This window comes from Acomys russatus, chromosome 19 (genome assembly GCF_903995435.1).
Source record: "Acomys russatus chromosome 19, mAcoRus1.1, whole genome shotgun sequence".
NCBI lineage: Eukaryota > Metazoa > Chordata > Mammalia > Rodentia > Muridae > Acomys > Acomys russatus.
The window spans coordinates 18,623,066-18,638,576 of record NC_067155.1 but is presented as its reverse complement, the minus strand read 5'-3'; the positions used below and the strand labels follow the sequence as shown (position 1 = coordinate 18,638,576).

At 59.2% G+C, this 15,511-nt stretch overlaps 2 protein-coding genes across 2 annotated transcripts; one reads left to right on the top strand and one right to left on the bottom strand.

Annotated features, from left to right (window-relative positions):
- The first annotated feature begins 3,489 nt into the window (after positions 1-3,489).
- On the top strand, positions 3,490-8,912 carry Psmd8 (proteasome 26S subunit, non-ATPase 8). Its single transcript, XM_051162741.1, has 7 exons — positions 3,490-3,698; positions 4,730-4,802; positions 4,917-5,019; positions 6,383-6,548; positions 7,277-7,377; positions 7,915-8,026; positions 8,693-8,912. The coding sequence occupies exons 1-7, from the start codon at positions 3,522-3,524 to the stop codon at positions 8,828-8,830; spliced, it is 870 nt and encodes a 289-aa protein (XP_051018698.1). The 5' UTR covers positions 3,490-3,521; the 3' UTR covers positions 8,831-8,912.
- Positions 8,913-9,668: 756 nt separating this feature from the next.
- On the bottom strand, positions 9,669-12,358 carry Ggn (gametogenetin). The gene is made up of 2 exons (XM_051162687.1): positions 10,335-12,358; positions 9,669-9,786 (listed from the first exon to the last, which is right to left on the bottom strand). The coding sequence occupies exons 1-2, from the start codon at positions 12,356-12,358 to the stop codon at positions 9,669-9,671; spliced, it is 2,142 nt and encodes a 713-aa protein (XP_051018644.1).
- Positions 12,359-15,511: the final 3,153 nt, after the last annotated feature.

Below are 15,511 nucleotides of genomic sequence, written 5' to 3'. Positions count from 1 at the left end.
CCAGCCCCAAATAAATAAATCTTTAAATAAATAAATAAATAAACAAATAAATAAATAAAAAGTCAAGGGTGTTCTTGGCGCTGGAAAGCAGTTGAAGCTCAATTTCCTTTTTTTTTTTTTTTTTGGACAGGGTCTCTCTGTATAACCCTGGCTGCCCTGAACTCACTTTGTAGACCAGGCTGGCCTCGAACTCACAGCGATCTGCCTGCCTCTGCCTCCCTGAGTGGTGGGATTAAAGGCGCGCGCCACCATGCCCAGCCCTCCTCCCCCTCCTGGCAGAGCTGGGCAGAACTCACTACATAGGTCAAGCCGCCCTCACACTTGGAGTAGCTCTTTTGTCTCTGCTTTATGAACGCTGAGACTCCAAGCATGTGCCAGTGAGCCTGGCGTCTGTCTCTCTTCCTCCCCCAATCTTTCTCTTTGGAGATGGGGTCTCATGTAGCCCAGGGTGGCTTTGAGCTGTTTTGAAACCCTGATCCTTCACCTCCCAGCTTCTGAGGCTGCAGTGTTCCTCCCACACCCCACACTGCCCTCGGTGCTGTTGGCAGAGGCTTCAGGTCGGCCCCTTCGGCGTGTGCAGAAGTCTGTCATTCTGCTCTAAATGTGAGTGGTGACCTCAAGCCTTCCATTGTCACCATCTGAGGCTGCAAGCTGCATGCCAGGTTATCCAGAGAGAGAGAGAGGAGGGACGAGGGTTCTAAAGGCTCAGCCAAAACTCATAGTGGTCAGCTGCCCAGTGGTGGCGCACGCCTTTAATCCCAGCACTCAGGAGGCAGAGGCAGGAGGATTGCTGTGAGTTCGAGGCCAGCCTGGTCAACAAAGCGAGTCCAGGACAGTCAGGGCTACACAGAGAGACCCTGTCTCGGAAAATCAAAAAAAAAAAAAAAAAAAAAAAAAAGTCATAGTGGTCACTCAAATCACAAATGTCTTCTCCCTCCCCCTCCCATCCCCCCAACCCCCGCTCATATCAATCACAGGGCAGTGGCAGAGATGGGATTCTAAATTCCAAGTTTAGGTCAATCCTGTCCCATTCCTGGTCCCTCCCCCCACCAATGTATTGCTTGCGTGTGGACAATGGCAGTTCTGAAGAAACTGAGCTGTCTCAAAGGACAAAGGGATGATCAGCAACGGAGGGTTGGGCATGGTGGCCCCGCCTATAACTTCAGGCCTGGTGAGGCAGAGCCAAGCAACCCCATCCCCTGAGAATAATAAAAGGCTACTGGGAGGGGGGTGTAGACGCAATTTTCTTAACCAAAATATTTTATTAACAACTTATTGACCGAGCCTACGTCAATTATAACCTGATTAACCAAAACAGTAGGAAATGAGGATTAATTGACACAACAACAAAACCTTAAGGAGATCAGTCCCGAGGAACGATTCTCCGGTCCGGAGCCGCAGGATTTCTTCCACTGGAACCTGGGGTAACCAGACCCCAGAGCCTCAGCAGGAGCCAGAGCTCTGAAGCCTTCCCTCGAGTGGTTTTCTCTAGGAGCGTCTTGAAGGGCAGCGGTGAACAGCCAAATCTATCCCAAGTCTCCTATCTGCCCGCAGCCAGTTCTGGGCTCATTTATATAGCTCCTCCCAGAGTCTGGTCACGGGCTCTTTTTCATCTGGTAGCAATTAAGCTCCTGCACGAGGTGGTCGCTCGTCTAGTGAATTAACATCACCTGGTCTCTCACTAGACCATTCGATCCCACACTTGGGATCCTAAAGAACAGGTTTCTCTCCTTCGGGGGGGGGGCTGTCAAGATTTTGGGGGGTATTTATATACGAATGGAGGAAGTGGGTGTTGGATAAAATTGGGAAATTCTGGCTGCAGAGATGGCTCAGAGGTTAAGGGCACTGGCTGCTCTTCCAGAGGTCCTGAGTTCAATTCCCAGGAACCACATGGTGGCTCACAGCCATCTATAGTGAGATCTGGCGCCCTCTTCTGGCCTGCAGGTGGACATGTGGGTAGAGCGCTATACAAATCTTTTTATTTTTCCTGTTTTTTAAAAAGAGCATCAATAGACACGCTAATCTGAACTGGAAACATCTGACTCAGCCTCCTTTACCACAGGTGACTAAGGAATGCTAAAGACAGCCCATGGTCAGCCCCGAGAGCATATATTAAGTGGACTGAGCAGGCCGCATTTACTTGTATAACAATAAAACAAAAGGCTGTGGGGGTTTATGTTACATGGGAAGAGTTGGAGGGAAGAAAGGAAAAAAATGATGTAATATTTAAAAAAAAATTTTTTTAATGGAACAGGAATGGTGGCGCACACCTTTAATCCCAGCACTCGGGAGGCAGAGGCAGGCGGGTCTCTGAGTTTCAGGCCAGCCTGGTCTACAAATCGAGTTTCAGGACATTCAGGGCTACACAGAGAAACCCTGTCTTGAAAAAAACACAGAGCAAACAAAAGCCAAAATAACCCCGACTTTGCCATGTATGAATGCGTTGACTGCATGTACATAGGTGTGTGCACCGCATGTGTGTGCCTGGTGTTTCCAGAGGTCAGAGGAGAGCATCCGACCCCCTGAAACTGGAACTACAGAGTGACCACCGTGAGGGCGCTGGGACCCCAGCTCGAGTCCTCTGCAAAAACACCACGTGCTCTTGACCCCTGAACCATCTCTTCAGCCTGTACTGAACAGATGTATATAACTATATGAAGCTACCTACCTATCTATATCTGTGTCTTCCTGGCCTGAGTTCTGCCATGTATGCTGGCTGTCCTGGAACTCTTAGCACGGATCACTCTGGCCTCAACCTCTGCCTTCTAAGTGTTAAGCTACTATGCCCAGCTTCCATTAAAAAAAAAAAAAATATATATATATATATATATATATATACACACACACACACACACACACACACATATATATATATATATATAAATATATATATATAAAAACAAGGTTTCTCTGCGCAGCCCTGGCTGTCCCGGAACTCCCCTTGTAGACCAGCTTGGTTTCCAACTCACAGAGATCCTCCTGCCTCTGCTTCCTCAGTGCTGGGATTAAAGCCGTCCGCCACCAATCCGGCCCATGAGCACGATTGATGCTCCAACAAGCTCGAGGGATCAAAGCCTTGTCCGCGGCGTGACTCGACGGTTTTCCCAAACGGCTCTCCATCGCCACCTCTTGGCTTAAGGTGGAAATTCCCAGGCTGAAGCAAGGACGGCCATATTGACTACGGGAACGGGCGGGGGGGGGGGGGGGCATCGTGGATTCCGTTTTCAGTTGGAACAAACCGAATTCCGTTCACCATTTTGAATTGGCAGCAGGAGCGGAGCTCTGACACGTTCCGTTAAAGGTCGGGCTGGGAAGGCGCCGGGGGTCGGGGGGTGGGAGGCGCCGCGGATGGGAGAAGCTGGCAACCGAAGCTCCGCCTCCAGCTTCGGGTTCCACCTCCGGCCTCACTTCCGCCGGGGGGGGGCGTTTCCTCGGCGACGCTGCCGTAAGTGAGGTCGGCGGTTTGCGTCCCTCGGCGACGCTGCCGTAAGTGAGGTCGGCGGTTTGCCGCATCACGGAAGATGGCGGCCGCGGCGGCTACGGTGAACGGGACGGCGGGCGTCTCGAGCTCGGGGCCGGCGGCCGCCTCGGGCGGCATCCTGCAGGCAGCGGCCGGCATGTACGAGCAGCTCAAGGACGAGTGGAACCGGAAGAGCCCGAATCTTAGTAAATGCGGAGAAGAGCTGGGCCGCCTGAAGGTAAAGGGGCCGCCGTGTCCTGGATGCCTGAGGGAAGGAAGGTGGGAAAGCGCGAGGTTCGGGAGGCCCCTACGGTGGCCGGGAGGGAGGCCGTGGTGGCAAAGGCTCGTTTGTGGGAGCCGCGAAGGCCGCGGTCACGGCGTCGGTGCGTGGAGGGGCGGCGGCGGGGGTCGGGGAGGCCAGACACAACAACCGAGCGTGGAACGAGGGCACGGCGTGGTGGAGGCAATGTGGGGTTAGGCCAAGCCGAGCTGTGGGGGCGCCGAGGGTGAGCGTGCTCTGGGCGGTGAGGGGCCCGTTCCGAACCGTAGAGGGACTTGCGGTCTGGCTGCGATCACACTTCCCAAGTGGCTGGAAGGCCAGCCCAAGTCTCCAGGAGCGAGCTCAGGACGCCGAGGGGAAACAGATCGCGTCTCAAAGTATGTGACGACGACGTAACAAAACAAAACCAAGATGTGTGTTATATTCCTAAGTTTAGGAAGGAACGGTGTCTGGGCCGGATTTTGGGGGGAGGGGAAAGCACTCTCCTTGACATGGATTCGGGGCCCTGCCCTGGTTACCCCCTTCTCAGGCAGGGTTGGTGGGGAAGGACTTCCCAGGCCTGAGTGTCCATCCCAGCTGGGCACGGCGTCCCACACTTGTAATCCTAGCCGCTGGCGAGGCTGACGCGGGGTTCCAGTTCTAGGCCAGACTGGCCTGTGTAGGAAATTCTCTCTCAAACAAGACAGAAGCCCCAAACCAGCCAAAAATAAGAACAGGAAGAAGTGAGCTCATGGTGTCTCCCCACCCCATGACTCTATGGGTAAGGCACTGAGTGCCTCCTGTTTGCCAGCGGCGTTACTAATCAAAGGTGAGGTGATTCAGTGGGTGCTCAGGCCCTCTGCTGAGCGCTTTACAGGCACTGACACCCCTAATGCTCATAGCAGTGTGAGTTGGGGTGCCTGTAAGCTCTGTCTTTCAAGTGGGAGCCTCAAAGTCCAGAGAGTGTAACAACTCTGTCTGAAGTCTCCTCTCCTCTCCTGTCCCTGCAGCTGGTCCTGCTGGAACTCAATTTCCTGCCAACCACAGGAACCAAACTGACCAAACAGCAGCTCATTCTGGCCCGTGAGTGTCAGCCACCGGGGTTGGTTGGCGGTGATGGGCCAGGGGTGACCAGGAAGTGATGGTCCCACGAGGGGCCCCAGTCACCACCTGAAAGCCCCTTCCCCTAACTCACAGGTGACATCCTGGAGATCGGGGCGCAGTGGAGCATCCTGTGCAAGGACATCCCCTCCTTCGAGCGCTACATGGCCCAGCTCAAGTGCTACTACTTTGATTACAAGTGAGGCTGGGTCTCCTGGGAAGGGGGCTGGGCCAGAGGTGGTTACTTGGTAGTTTATTTCACCTGTGGCTTCCTCTGTCGGCTTCTTCTGCTGGGAACCGTTGCTGTTCTTAGCTCTGTCCCCAGAAGCTGGAGGTCAGAGGTCAGAGGGCTGACTTGGCAATCTTGACACTGGGTTTATGCAGTCTACTTGGTTTGTGTGGTCCATTTCTGCAAGTTTCTAAGCCATTTTCACACACACACACACACACACACACACACACACACACACACACTCACTCACTCACTCAAGGTGCTCTGCCTGCATGTACACCTGCACCCTAGAAGAGGGGTCTGATCCCATTAGAGATGGTTGTGAGCCACCATGTAATTGCTGGGAATTGAACACAGGACCTCTGGAAATGCTGAGCTCTTAAGCAGCTAGTGCTCTTACCTGCCCAGCCATCTCTCCAGCCCCTCTAATCTGTTTTCCCTTGTATATTCTTGAACTATGTTCGCTCTGCCCAGGATAGCTGCTTGTTACCTTTCACCTGCTAGCCTCCAGTCTTGACTCCTCTCACTGACATACCCTGAGGCAGGGTTCAAGGTGGTCCAGCCGCCTTAGCTTGGAGGTTTCATGTAGTGCTGCCCCCTGCTGGTTTGCTTTGGTGGTTTTGGTTTTTTTCCCAGACAGGTTTCTGTATCCTGTCCTGGAGCTAACTGGATAGACCAGGCTAGCCTGGAGCTCAGAGGTCCCCCTGCCTCTGCCTCTGGCGTGTTGGGATTAAAGGTGCACACCACCACTGCCCAGCTTGCGTTTGAGTTTTTGCTGTGTAGTTCAAACTGGCCTCAAATTTATTGTCCCCCTGCCTCTGCCTCCTGGGTGCTGACGTTAAAGGCAGGGGCCACCACGCCCAGCAGTTGTTTTTGGAGACTGTCTCCATGCCCCAAGCTGATTGATAATTCAGTGTGAAGCCCTTCTGATCTTGAGTTTCTGGTGTTTCTGCCTCTCCCTCCCAGTGGCCAGGGTTACAGGTGTGCACCCCCAATGTCTGGTTTATGTAGTGCTGGGGATTGAGCACCCACCCTCTGGATGCTGTTCTTCTGGCTTTACCTAGGTTAGCCCATTTAATTCACTTATATTTACTGAACCTGCCTTTATGGTGTGGTCCTTAGTGACAAGCACTCAACGCATAAGAAGTAGGCTGTGTCACTGTGAGGGGAGGCGCCCTGCTTGGCCCGTCGGGCTTGTGGCTTCTCTCCTGCATGTGCCTCACTTGGCTGAACTCCTGTGAGTAGTTGTAAGGATTCTGGGAGGTGGATGAAGCCCCTTGGTTATCTCCCCTCGACCTGCTAACCCTGGTTCGTCCGTTCCCGGTTGCAGGGAGCAGCTCCCTGAGTCGGCCTACATGCACCAGCTCCTGGGCCTCAACCTCCTCTTCCTGCTCTCTCAGAACCGAGTGGCTGAGTTCCACACGGAATTAGAACGCTTGCCTGCCAAGGACATCCAGACCAATGTCTACATCAAGCACCCTGTGTCGCTCGAGCAAGTGAGGCTGGGCAGGGATAGGGAGCACCTGGCCGAGGGGCGGTGTTCGTTCAGACCTTGACCAGGGTCTCCTGGACGAATGATCCACCGTTTTCAATCCACCATCTCATTAACCAGCAGAACAGATGTGTTCTAGGTACCAGGGTAGCTTCTCACGTTAAGGCAGAGCAGACAGATAAAACCCCTGATCCCAAGCCGGTCGGGGGAGGAGGCTGGCAGGTAGCGAGAGTGAGTCACCTATGTGGTGTGTGAGGCGTTATGGGGATCTGGGCCTGGGAGGGGCCAGAGGAGATCGGAAAGGGCTAAGAGGTCATCTGGCAGAGGCTGTGTCCTGAGCTCGCACCTGCCTGCCATGTCTGAGGGACAGCAAAGAAGGCAGTGGAACAAGGGGAGGGAGCCTGGGGTGGAGCTGTGGGACTGAGGCCTCCAGAGGACTTAGCTGTGAGGAGGGAGGGTGGCCAAGTGACAGGTGGGCGTGGCAGTTGAGGTATGTGTGGAGCTGGGCTTGATAGGATCCGCCTCTTTCTCCCCTTATAATTGGAGAAATGGTGGTTAGATGCCAGCCCATGGTAGACTGCCACGGGGAGTGTGTAAGCCAGGCAGGGCTTCTTGGAGGAGGAGCTCAGTCTGCTAAATGCAAAGGGTGTTGTGGTAGAGGAGGGCTCGAGGCGCCAGGGAGAGGAAAGCCTGTGCTGCCCTTACGCTCCCCTCCTTCCTCGACCGTGGCAGTACCTGATGGAGGGCAGCTACAACAAGGTGTTCCTGGCCAAGGGCAACATCCCTGCGGAGAGCTACACCTTCTTCATCGATATCCTTCTGGACACGATCAGGTGAGAGGGGTCTGCCCGCGCTCCCCGCCCTGCCCGCGCTCCCCGCCCCTGCCCGCGCTCCCCGCCCCTGCCCGCGCTCCCCGCCTTGCCCGCGCTCCCCGCCCCTGCCCGCGCTCCCCGCCCTGCCCGCGCTCCCCGCCCCTGCCCGCGCTCCCCGCCCCTGCCCGCGCTCCCCGCCCTGCCCGCGCTCCCCGCCTTGCCCGCGCTCCCCGCCCCTGCCCGCGCTCCCCGGCCTGCCCGCGCTCCCCGCCCCTGCCCGCGCTCCCTGGCCCTGCCCGCTGCCTTTGATTCCATGCCTTGCTGTTTGTCACAGTGCATTTTCCCCCTTCGGGAAGTTGAATCAGAACCTTGTGCAAACTGTGTTCGCTACTGTTGAGTTGCACCCCCAGCCATGAGTGTTGGCACTGGGCTGTTCTGAGTTTCCTGTCCCTGAGGCTGCCATGAAGCTGTGCCTCTCTCCTCTGCTGCCCCAGTGCTGCGGGGAGGCTGCCCAGGAGGGCAGGAGGCTGCTCAGTGCTGAGGGCTGTCCTCCTACAGGGGTGAAATCGCAGGGTGCATCGAGAAGGCCTACGAGCAAATCCTCTTTGCTGAGGCTACCCGGATCCTCTTCTTCAACACACCCAAAAAGATGACAGACTATGCCAAGAAGGTGCCTGCGGTGTGGGACAAGGGACTGTGGATCAGGGGGCGGTAATCAGGGCCACCGTAGCCTGCCTCAACAGTGTTAGGGCACAGTGGACCTAATCTAGGGAGACTCTAGGAGAACAACGGCTGCTCACGACTAAATCCAGCTGTGAGAGAGCTTGCCGGCCGTGCCATGGAAGGGGCTAGAGGTTGACACTTGTGTGCTGCTTAGCATGGCTCCTGGCTCAGGTCCAGGCATGCGCTGTGTCTTAGGTCTGCCCTAGAATTCCTTAGAAGCAGCTCGTCTGTAACCTGGCTTCACTGGAGTAGAGCAGCGCCCCAGCCCCGGGCTGTGTGTCTGCTGCCTCCCGCTGCATAGTGACTCTGCTGTCCCAGGAGAGCAGACTGAGGTCAGGCTAGCCAAGTGGTCAGAGGGATGGCCCGAGGGGGACGGCGACAGCTGTCAGCCGCTGACTGCGGGCCAGATAGTGGCTTTGAGTCCTCCAAGGAGACCCATAGAGGTGGCCGTACCCATCTCAAACAGTGGGGAGACTGAGGCACAGAGTGACGTTTCTTGCCTCCAGTTAATCTGGTAGCAGGGATCTGTGAAGGAGCCACAGCATGCGGGATGGGAGCTGGGTGGGGTGGGGAGCAGCCTGTGGAATCACCCCCTCCTTCCTCTCTTCCCCAGCGGGGTTGGGTCCTAGGCCCTAACAGCTACTACAGCTTTGCCAGCCAGCAGCAGAAGCCAGAAGACACCACCATCCCCTCCACCGAGCTGGCCACGCAGGTCATCGAGTACGCCCGGCAGCTGGAGATGATCGTCTGAGCCCTGACCAAGGCGGGCCGTGGCTAGTCCAGCCACCCCAGGACAGGCTGGCCTTTAATAAAGGCGGATTAACCCTTTATGGACCCTATTCTCCCAGTGGGACGGTGGCAGAGTTGCTCCTGGAGAATCGGGGATTTGAGGGTCCTCGGGCCCTCCTGGGTGTGTGCTGCCCAGTGGCCATTGGTCTGGGGTTTAAGCACAGATGCCCGGGGCCCATAGGAGAACACAGGCCCAGGTGAGGGACTCTTTGCCAGCTGTGATGCCCTGAGGTGCTGGGCCAGGGCACTTTTTCAGTGACGCACCATGTGTCTCAATTAAAAAAAAAAAAAAAAGTTGGCCGTGGATTAAATACTTTTAAAAATGACATGTGACACTGACCTTGTCTGTGGGCTACCATTTGAGCCCTCTGTAATAAATAGCATGGGCCCTGGTGTGGGCATGCCCAGCCTGGCCTCCCAGCTTGCCCACTAGCCGGTTCTTGGGAAACTGTTTAAGGGGTGAAGTCCAAGTCTAGCCAAGCCACCTGCGGGGTTCCTAAGAAAGCTGTCCAGTTGGTTGTCCTCAGTGCTGCTTCAGAGTGACCCATGGCCCTTGGCTCAGCCTGGGTCTGAGGGAAACAGTACCCCAGCCCTGGGCCTGCAGTGGGGATACCCAGCCGGCACCAGTTAGGACGCCTGTTCACGGGAGATAGACCGCTAAAGGAAGCCTGGCCTCGCCTGCCCGCGCCCCAGGCCCCGCCGCCGTCGCCGCCATGTGTAATGGGTAGGCAGCTAGGCAGCTGCGTAGACTGGTACTTTATTGGCAAGGAAGGGAGGCAGAGGGAGTTGGGCAGTTGCGCTCAAGTGGAATGGGTGGCCTGCAAGTCGTAGTGCTCCAGGCCGGCTACCAGGGAGCCAGCCAGCTTGACGGTTGCTACCCAGGGTGGCTCGCTCAGGTGGTTGGTGGGTGTACTCAGCCTGGGAGGAGGAAGATTTGACAGGGTCTGTCTGTGTAGTCTCCCCAGGGGCACAGGGACAACTCTGGTTCCCCAGTGCCTTGTGGGAAGGACTGGTGCTGATCCCTGGCCACGCCCCCCAGGAGGCCGGCTTAGACCCGGCCGCCAAACCTATCGCTGGGAGAGGGCAGTGCCCGTGATAAGGAAGGCTGAGAGTTTCACTGGGCCCAGGGAGGTGGGGGGGGGGGGGGTGCGCTAATTTACTCCACCCTCAGGTCCCAGAAAGACATTGGCTTCCTTCCCCCATCTCTGAGGAAATGTGGAGCTGGTCCTTAGTGCCCTCAGGGTCAGGGTCAAGGCAGCCTAGGCTCAGGCCCCAGGAAGGGTGAATATGGAGGGACTGAGCTGAAGGTCAGGGCTCCTGGGGCTCAGCTAGGTGAGACCCGGGTGACTCGGGTCAGCCCGGCCCATGGTCAGGATGCCAAAGTGTCGAATCTTGCTCTATCCAGGGAAACGGGGTGCAGGGATTTGGAGTGTGCCCTCCGCTCCCCACGCCTTGACCTCCCTCACCAGGCAGACACGTTGCGTGGCAGGCGACGGTGACGGGATTGATGGCGGCAGTAGCACTTGCAGGGACAAGAATTAAGCACCTCGAAAGGCGGCCAGTGGCGCGCTGCGCCCTTGTCCGTAGCCCCAGCTGTGGAGGTCCCTTTGCTGCCGCCGCCACCGCCTCCACTGCTGCTGTCAGTGACCGCCTCGTTCGGTTCTCCGGGTGTCCCTTCCTGGCGGATCACACCCCGGGCCGCTCGGGGGCCTTTGTTCCTGCGTGTACGGATCTTGGTGGGTTGGGACACGGGCGGTGACGGCTCAGCTGTAGTGGTTGCTGGAACTTGGGGTGGGGCTGGAGCTGGGGCCGGGGCCGGGGCCTGGTCCGCAGCCACTTTCTGGGGCAGAGTGGGGGCAGGGGTGGGAGCCAAGGCTGACTCCAGGTGGCCAGGGCCTGGGGTAGGCGGACGGGCCACCAGTAACGGTGTCCTCGGGAGCGCTGGTGGCTGTGGTGTGGGTGGCGGCGCGGGTGGCGGCGTGGCTGGTGGTGTGGGCGGTGGCGGTGGCAGTGGAGGCGTCTGCTGCGGACTTGGAGGCGCGGGGCGTGCAGGCTCACCATTGGTGGGCGCGGGGAAGATGAACATGGGCGGAGCCAGCAAGGCAGGTGCGGGCCTCCGGGGCCCCGAAGCTGCATGTGTCTGACCTGGCCTTGGTGGGGGGGATCCCCAAGGCCCTGAGAGCGTGGTCGTGCGCCGTCGGGGTGCCCCGATTCCCCCGACGGCCCCATTGAAGCGGAAGTGCCGTTCGGTGCCGTCGGGAGGGCTCACCCAGTCGAATTTGGGCTTTGAACCTGGGAAAGCGGTGTAAGGAGGCGGCGGTCGAGCCCGGGCAAGGGGAGCAGGAACCGGAACCGAAGAGGAACCAGAACACCCTTCGCCATCTCCGTCACCGCCCTCGGTTTCCTGAGCTGCACGAGGGGCCTCTCCCAAGGGACGACTGGCTCCAGGAGGTTGGGGTCCTTGCTTCAGGACCTCAGCATAAGAGATGGCTCCAGAGGAGGCAAACAGTCCGGCCCCACTGCCAGCACCGAGGGCGGCTTTGGCTGCTAAGGGGCGGGAGGCCGGTGCGGGGGACATATGGGGCCCCGACTTGAAGGTGACTTTGCACAGGAGGCTCAGGCCAGACTCGGAAGTAGCGGACCGAGCCATTTCGCCTTCTCCTGCTTGGGGGTGCGCCCCTCCGCGGGCTCCCCCGGCCGCCTGACCCTCTCTGCTGTGCCTGACCTGGCTTTCTGTGGGGCTTGTGACCGACGAGGCCAGAGTGATCCTGCGGCTCGGGGTCTGCGGGTCGCAAGGCGGCGGCGGTGCTGGCGGTAGATGCTTCCGCGGCTCCAGGAGCGGCGGCGGCGGCGGGGCCGGGGCCCTCGGGACCGGGTCTTTCTCGGTCAGTTGCCGGGGCAGCGGTGGCAGCGGGCCGAGGTTCGGAGGGTCACCCTGACCACGATGGCTTGCCTCCAGCAGGCCGCGGATCCGAGGCACTGCAGTGCCCGTGGGTTTTCGCCACTTAGATGGCGTGGGCAGCAGGGTCCCCACGGGGGGCGGGGGTGGTGTGGAGACCGCCGCTGCCGCAGCCTCTGGAGGAGGTGTCACTGGCGAGGGCAGTTCTAAGGTCAGGGGCAGGGTCGAGGGTGAGGCCTGGGGTTCCGGGGGTATCAGGAGTCCCGGGGGCCCGGAACTGCCAGGGAACCAGACGCCCAGCCCTCGAGCCAGGCGCATGGCAGGGGATGAGGGGGTCACCTCGGGCTCCACCAGAGGCGTTCTGCGGGAGTCGGAGGTGCGGTCTGAGGCCTGCTCTTTACGGGAGCCCCCGCCCGCAGACGGCTCCGACTGCACGTTCCCCATTTTCGAAGGAGGTCGGGGGCTGTGGTTAAAAAAAAAAAAAAGAAAGAAAGAAAGAAAAAGAAAAAAAAAAAAACTTCCACCAGTGAGTCGGCGGGTTCTGCGGGGACTCCACGGCTCAGGATGTTCTTGGACCGGCCCTGTCCGCATTGGTCTGGCCTCTCGGGCGCTGTTCTCCCAGCCCCCCTACTCTTAAGCCTCCAGTTCTCCGATTCGTCATGGTCACGGCCCCTTCTCCCTTAGCCTCCAAAGCCGCGGTTCCTAAGCTTCCTGATGTACTAACGCGCCGTCCCTGACCACTTTGGCTGGTTAGATCTCCATCCTCCCCGTTGCAAGTTTCAAGCCACGCCGAGAGTGATGGTTGCGCCTAGCAGCCAACACGGAATTCAGGCTCCCCTCCTGACACTTACCTCACCAGGTAGGTCCCCGGGGCCCGGGCCCCGCCCCGTCTCGGGTCCCGCCCCCCGATTGTCACAGACCCGGGCCGCAGCCTCGCCCCGCCCCCGCCGGGGACGCGTTCCCCACGCCGCCCCACCCCCAGCGCCCAACAAAACGCCAGGGACCGTGGTCTAATTAGTCCCCGAGCCCTCCAGCCCTAACCCTCCGCCGACCACCCACCGTCTCTCCGTGTCGATCATTTGGATCCCTCCCTCTTCTCAGCCAGCAGCAAACCCTCAAGACACCCACTAAACTCCCCCCCCCCCCGCGTTTGTGACAGCTCCTAACTCAGGCTCCACCCCTTTTCCTCAAACTCCGCCCCGGCGCCTCCGCTCGCTAGACCCCACTCACCCACTCCTCCAGCCGACCAAAGATCAGACCACGGCCCCGTGGGCCCAGGGCAGGGCGGGGAACGGCCGTAGCAGAAAATAACCGAAAAGAACGGGCGTGCGGGTGAAGGCAAGTGGGCGAGACAGCGAGGACGGACCCCTCCCCCGCCCCCAGCTCGAGGCCCCGCCCCCAGCTCGAGGCCCCGCCCCCAGCTCAGGCCCCGCCCCCTGCGAGCCAGCTCGAGCGCAGCCCTTCGAACCTGGGTCACCCTTAGGACTACTAGGACGTCTTCCCAGTGGGCAGGCCCGCCCCGGCCTCCCCAAGCCACGCCCCTTCGCGACGCCACGCCCATCTCCCGTAAGCCCCGCCCACGGGACCCCGCCCATTGCGAACACCGCTACGTAGTTCCTCCTTTCGGGGCCTCTTATCTGACCTGCCCCTAAGGAAATTGATGTCCGAGCTCCGCGTTGCTGAATCCCGGGCAGCATCTCTTCCCAAGAGACCTGCGTACGCTCGGAAGGCCCCCCACCGGCCGGCCCCTTCCGTGACGCACCCTCCCCGCTCCTTACTCAGCCTCCCAGGCCCCTCCCCTTTCTGAACCCTGCCAGGCATCCCGCCCCTCCCATTTCGAGCCCAGACCGTGGACCACCTTCTCTCTAGAACCCCGAGGCCGCGGGGGCCTATCTTCTATTTCCCTTCGCACATCATCAGGGACCAACCGTTCAGCTAAGTGGGAGAGCTGGGGGAGCGGTGGTTCTTTTCTGAGTCCCGAGAAAATGGGGGCTGGTGGGGGTGCCTGTTGGAGCCCGAGCCGGGCTCTAGGACCCAGCGGGCCTGTACGCCCGCCTCGCTCCTACCCCTCCCCCCCAGCCGCCCCCTCCCCCCCACGTCTTCCAGGTTCCCCCTCCCTCCCCCCTTGCCCCGGCTCCCGGTGCCCATCTCTAGCGCCGCCGGAGCCAGCGAGGGAGCGGGAGCCAACAGGAGGAGGAGGAGGAGGAGGAGGAGGAGGCCGCGTCGCCGCCGCTCGGAGCCCGGCCGGAACCTCCCAGGCAGGTGCCCAGAGCGGCGAGGGGGCAGGTTGGGGGGGGGATGCTGACGAGACCGCCTGACTGGGCGAGGGGGCAGCAAGGGCTGCCGCTGCACCCCTCTGCCCACCCTTGCACCCCACGGATACTGGCTGGGAGAGCAAGAGGGGCGGGGGCCCCAAACTACGCGGTAGCCATTTGGGGGTACCAGTCTCCATTTGGGGGTCCTGGACTTCTTCCGAGGATGCCCCATTCACAAAATTCCTTCGCGGACCCTCGCCATTGAGGAACTCTGAGGACTACTCTCTCCGGGAAAATAGATGCGTGGGGAACATAGGATACCCCGAGATCTCAGTGCCCCATCTCAGCTAGGCCTTTTTGGGGGGGACCCCTGCCCTCTTTCCCTGCATCACCTGTTGTTGGGGGAGGCGGGCGGACAAAGGAAGCGGTGTCACGTGACTGCTCATTCACAAAATCCCATCCCATTGAGAAAAGGGGGCTGGGGGCGCTGTGGCCGCCCCTTCCCCTCCTGAACGCCTGGGGAAACCCGGCAGCCTGTAGGTGGGGGAGGGGGCTAGAACTCGTTGCCTGGGTTCCTAAGGTTGGTGCTCCACGGTCCCTGAGTCTGGGGGGGGTCGGGCGGAGGGGCAGACAGTGGGGCTGGATGCTAACCCTGATTGCTGGGCGGAGGGCTACAACCCCCTAAGCTGGGGGCGGGGTAAAGTGTTTCTGAAGATTGGGGCGGGGGTGAGGGGCTGGATCGTCATCTCCCCCCTCCCATCTCTCTTGCTTGGCTTCCCTCAACTGAGACCAAAGGGAGCAGCCTGGATTTTTGTGAATGAAATGCTCCTCGGATATTTTTTCGGTCGCTGTTTGGGCTGCTGGCTTTCTCTGCCTCCATCTCCTTCTCGGCTTGTCTTTCTGGCCATTTCTGGTTCTCTCTCTCTCTCTCTCTGCCCATCTCCCGGTTGCTGGGTGACTCAGTGAGCTTTGCATCCGGTCTCATTCATAAATCCGGGAAGGGGTGGGGGTGTGTGTGATGGGGGGAAAAGAGCCAGGGTTTCTCACCCAGTCAATGGCCTGGGCGACTTGCGGGGGGGGGATGCGGAGGCAGTGTTGGGGGTCATGGGTGTTGAGTTGATGGGTCCAGAGAAAATACATATGCGCAGGAACCCAGCTGTGGGGGGGGACGACAATGGGTGGGGCTATGGGTTTGTGAGGAGAGGAGAGGAGACGGGGCTGAGGGGGAGTGAACAGTAGGGGGAGGGGAAGTGGCAAACCCAGGCTATGGGGGGGGGGGGGATGCTGGAAAGGTGGGTATGGTGAGAAAAGGTAGGTGGACAAGATGTCACCAAGAAAAAAAAAAGCCATGATAGAAGAGAGTGGGCAAGGATTTGGGGGTACTGTTGGCTTGAGGGCGCGGTAGATCAAGAGGTAAAAGATAAAAGAGGAGGACAGGGTTTGAGGCAGGGGTGGGTGGGTGGGGGGGAGCTTAAAAAAAGGAAAAAAA

What these genes read in the sequence shown, in the direction of transcription:
- Psmd8 (XM_051162741.1), top strand. Translation starts at nt 3,522, where the DNA reads ATGGCGGCCGCGGCGGCTACGGTGAACGGGACGGCGGGCGTCTCGAGC. An exon ending in AAGAGCTGGGCCGCCTGAAG is followed by an intron (nt 3,699 to 4,729) that starts GTAAAGGGGCCG and finishes CTGTCCCTGCAG; the next exon opens with CTGGTCCTGCTGGAACTCAA. An exon ending in ATCCTTCTGGACACGATCAG is followed by an intron (nt 7,378 to 7,914) that starts GTGAGAGGGGTC and finishes GTCCTCCTACAG; the next exon opens with GGGTGAAATCGCAGGGTGCA.
- Ggn (XM_051162687.1), bottom strand. Translation starts at nt 12,358, where the DNA reads ATGCGGACAGGGCCGGTCCAAGAACATCCTGAGCCGTGGAGTCCCCGC. An exon ending in CCACGCAACGTGTCTGCCTG is followed by an intron (nt 9,787 to 10,334) that starts GTGAGGGAGGTC and finishes TCCTCCTCCCAG; the next exon opens with GCTGAGTACACCCACCAACC.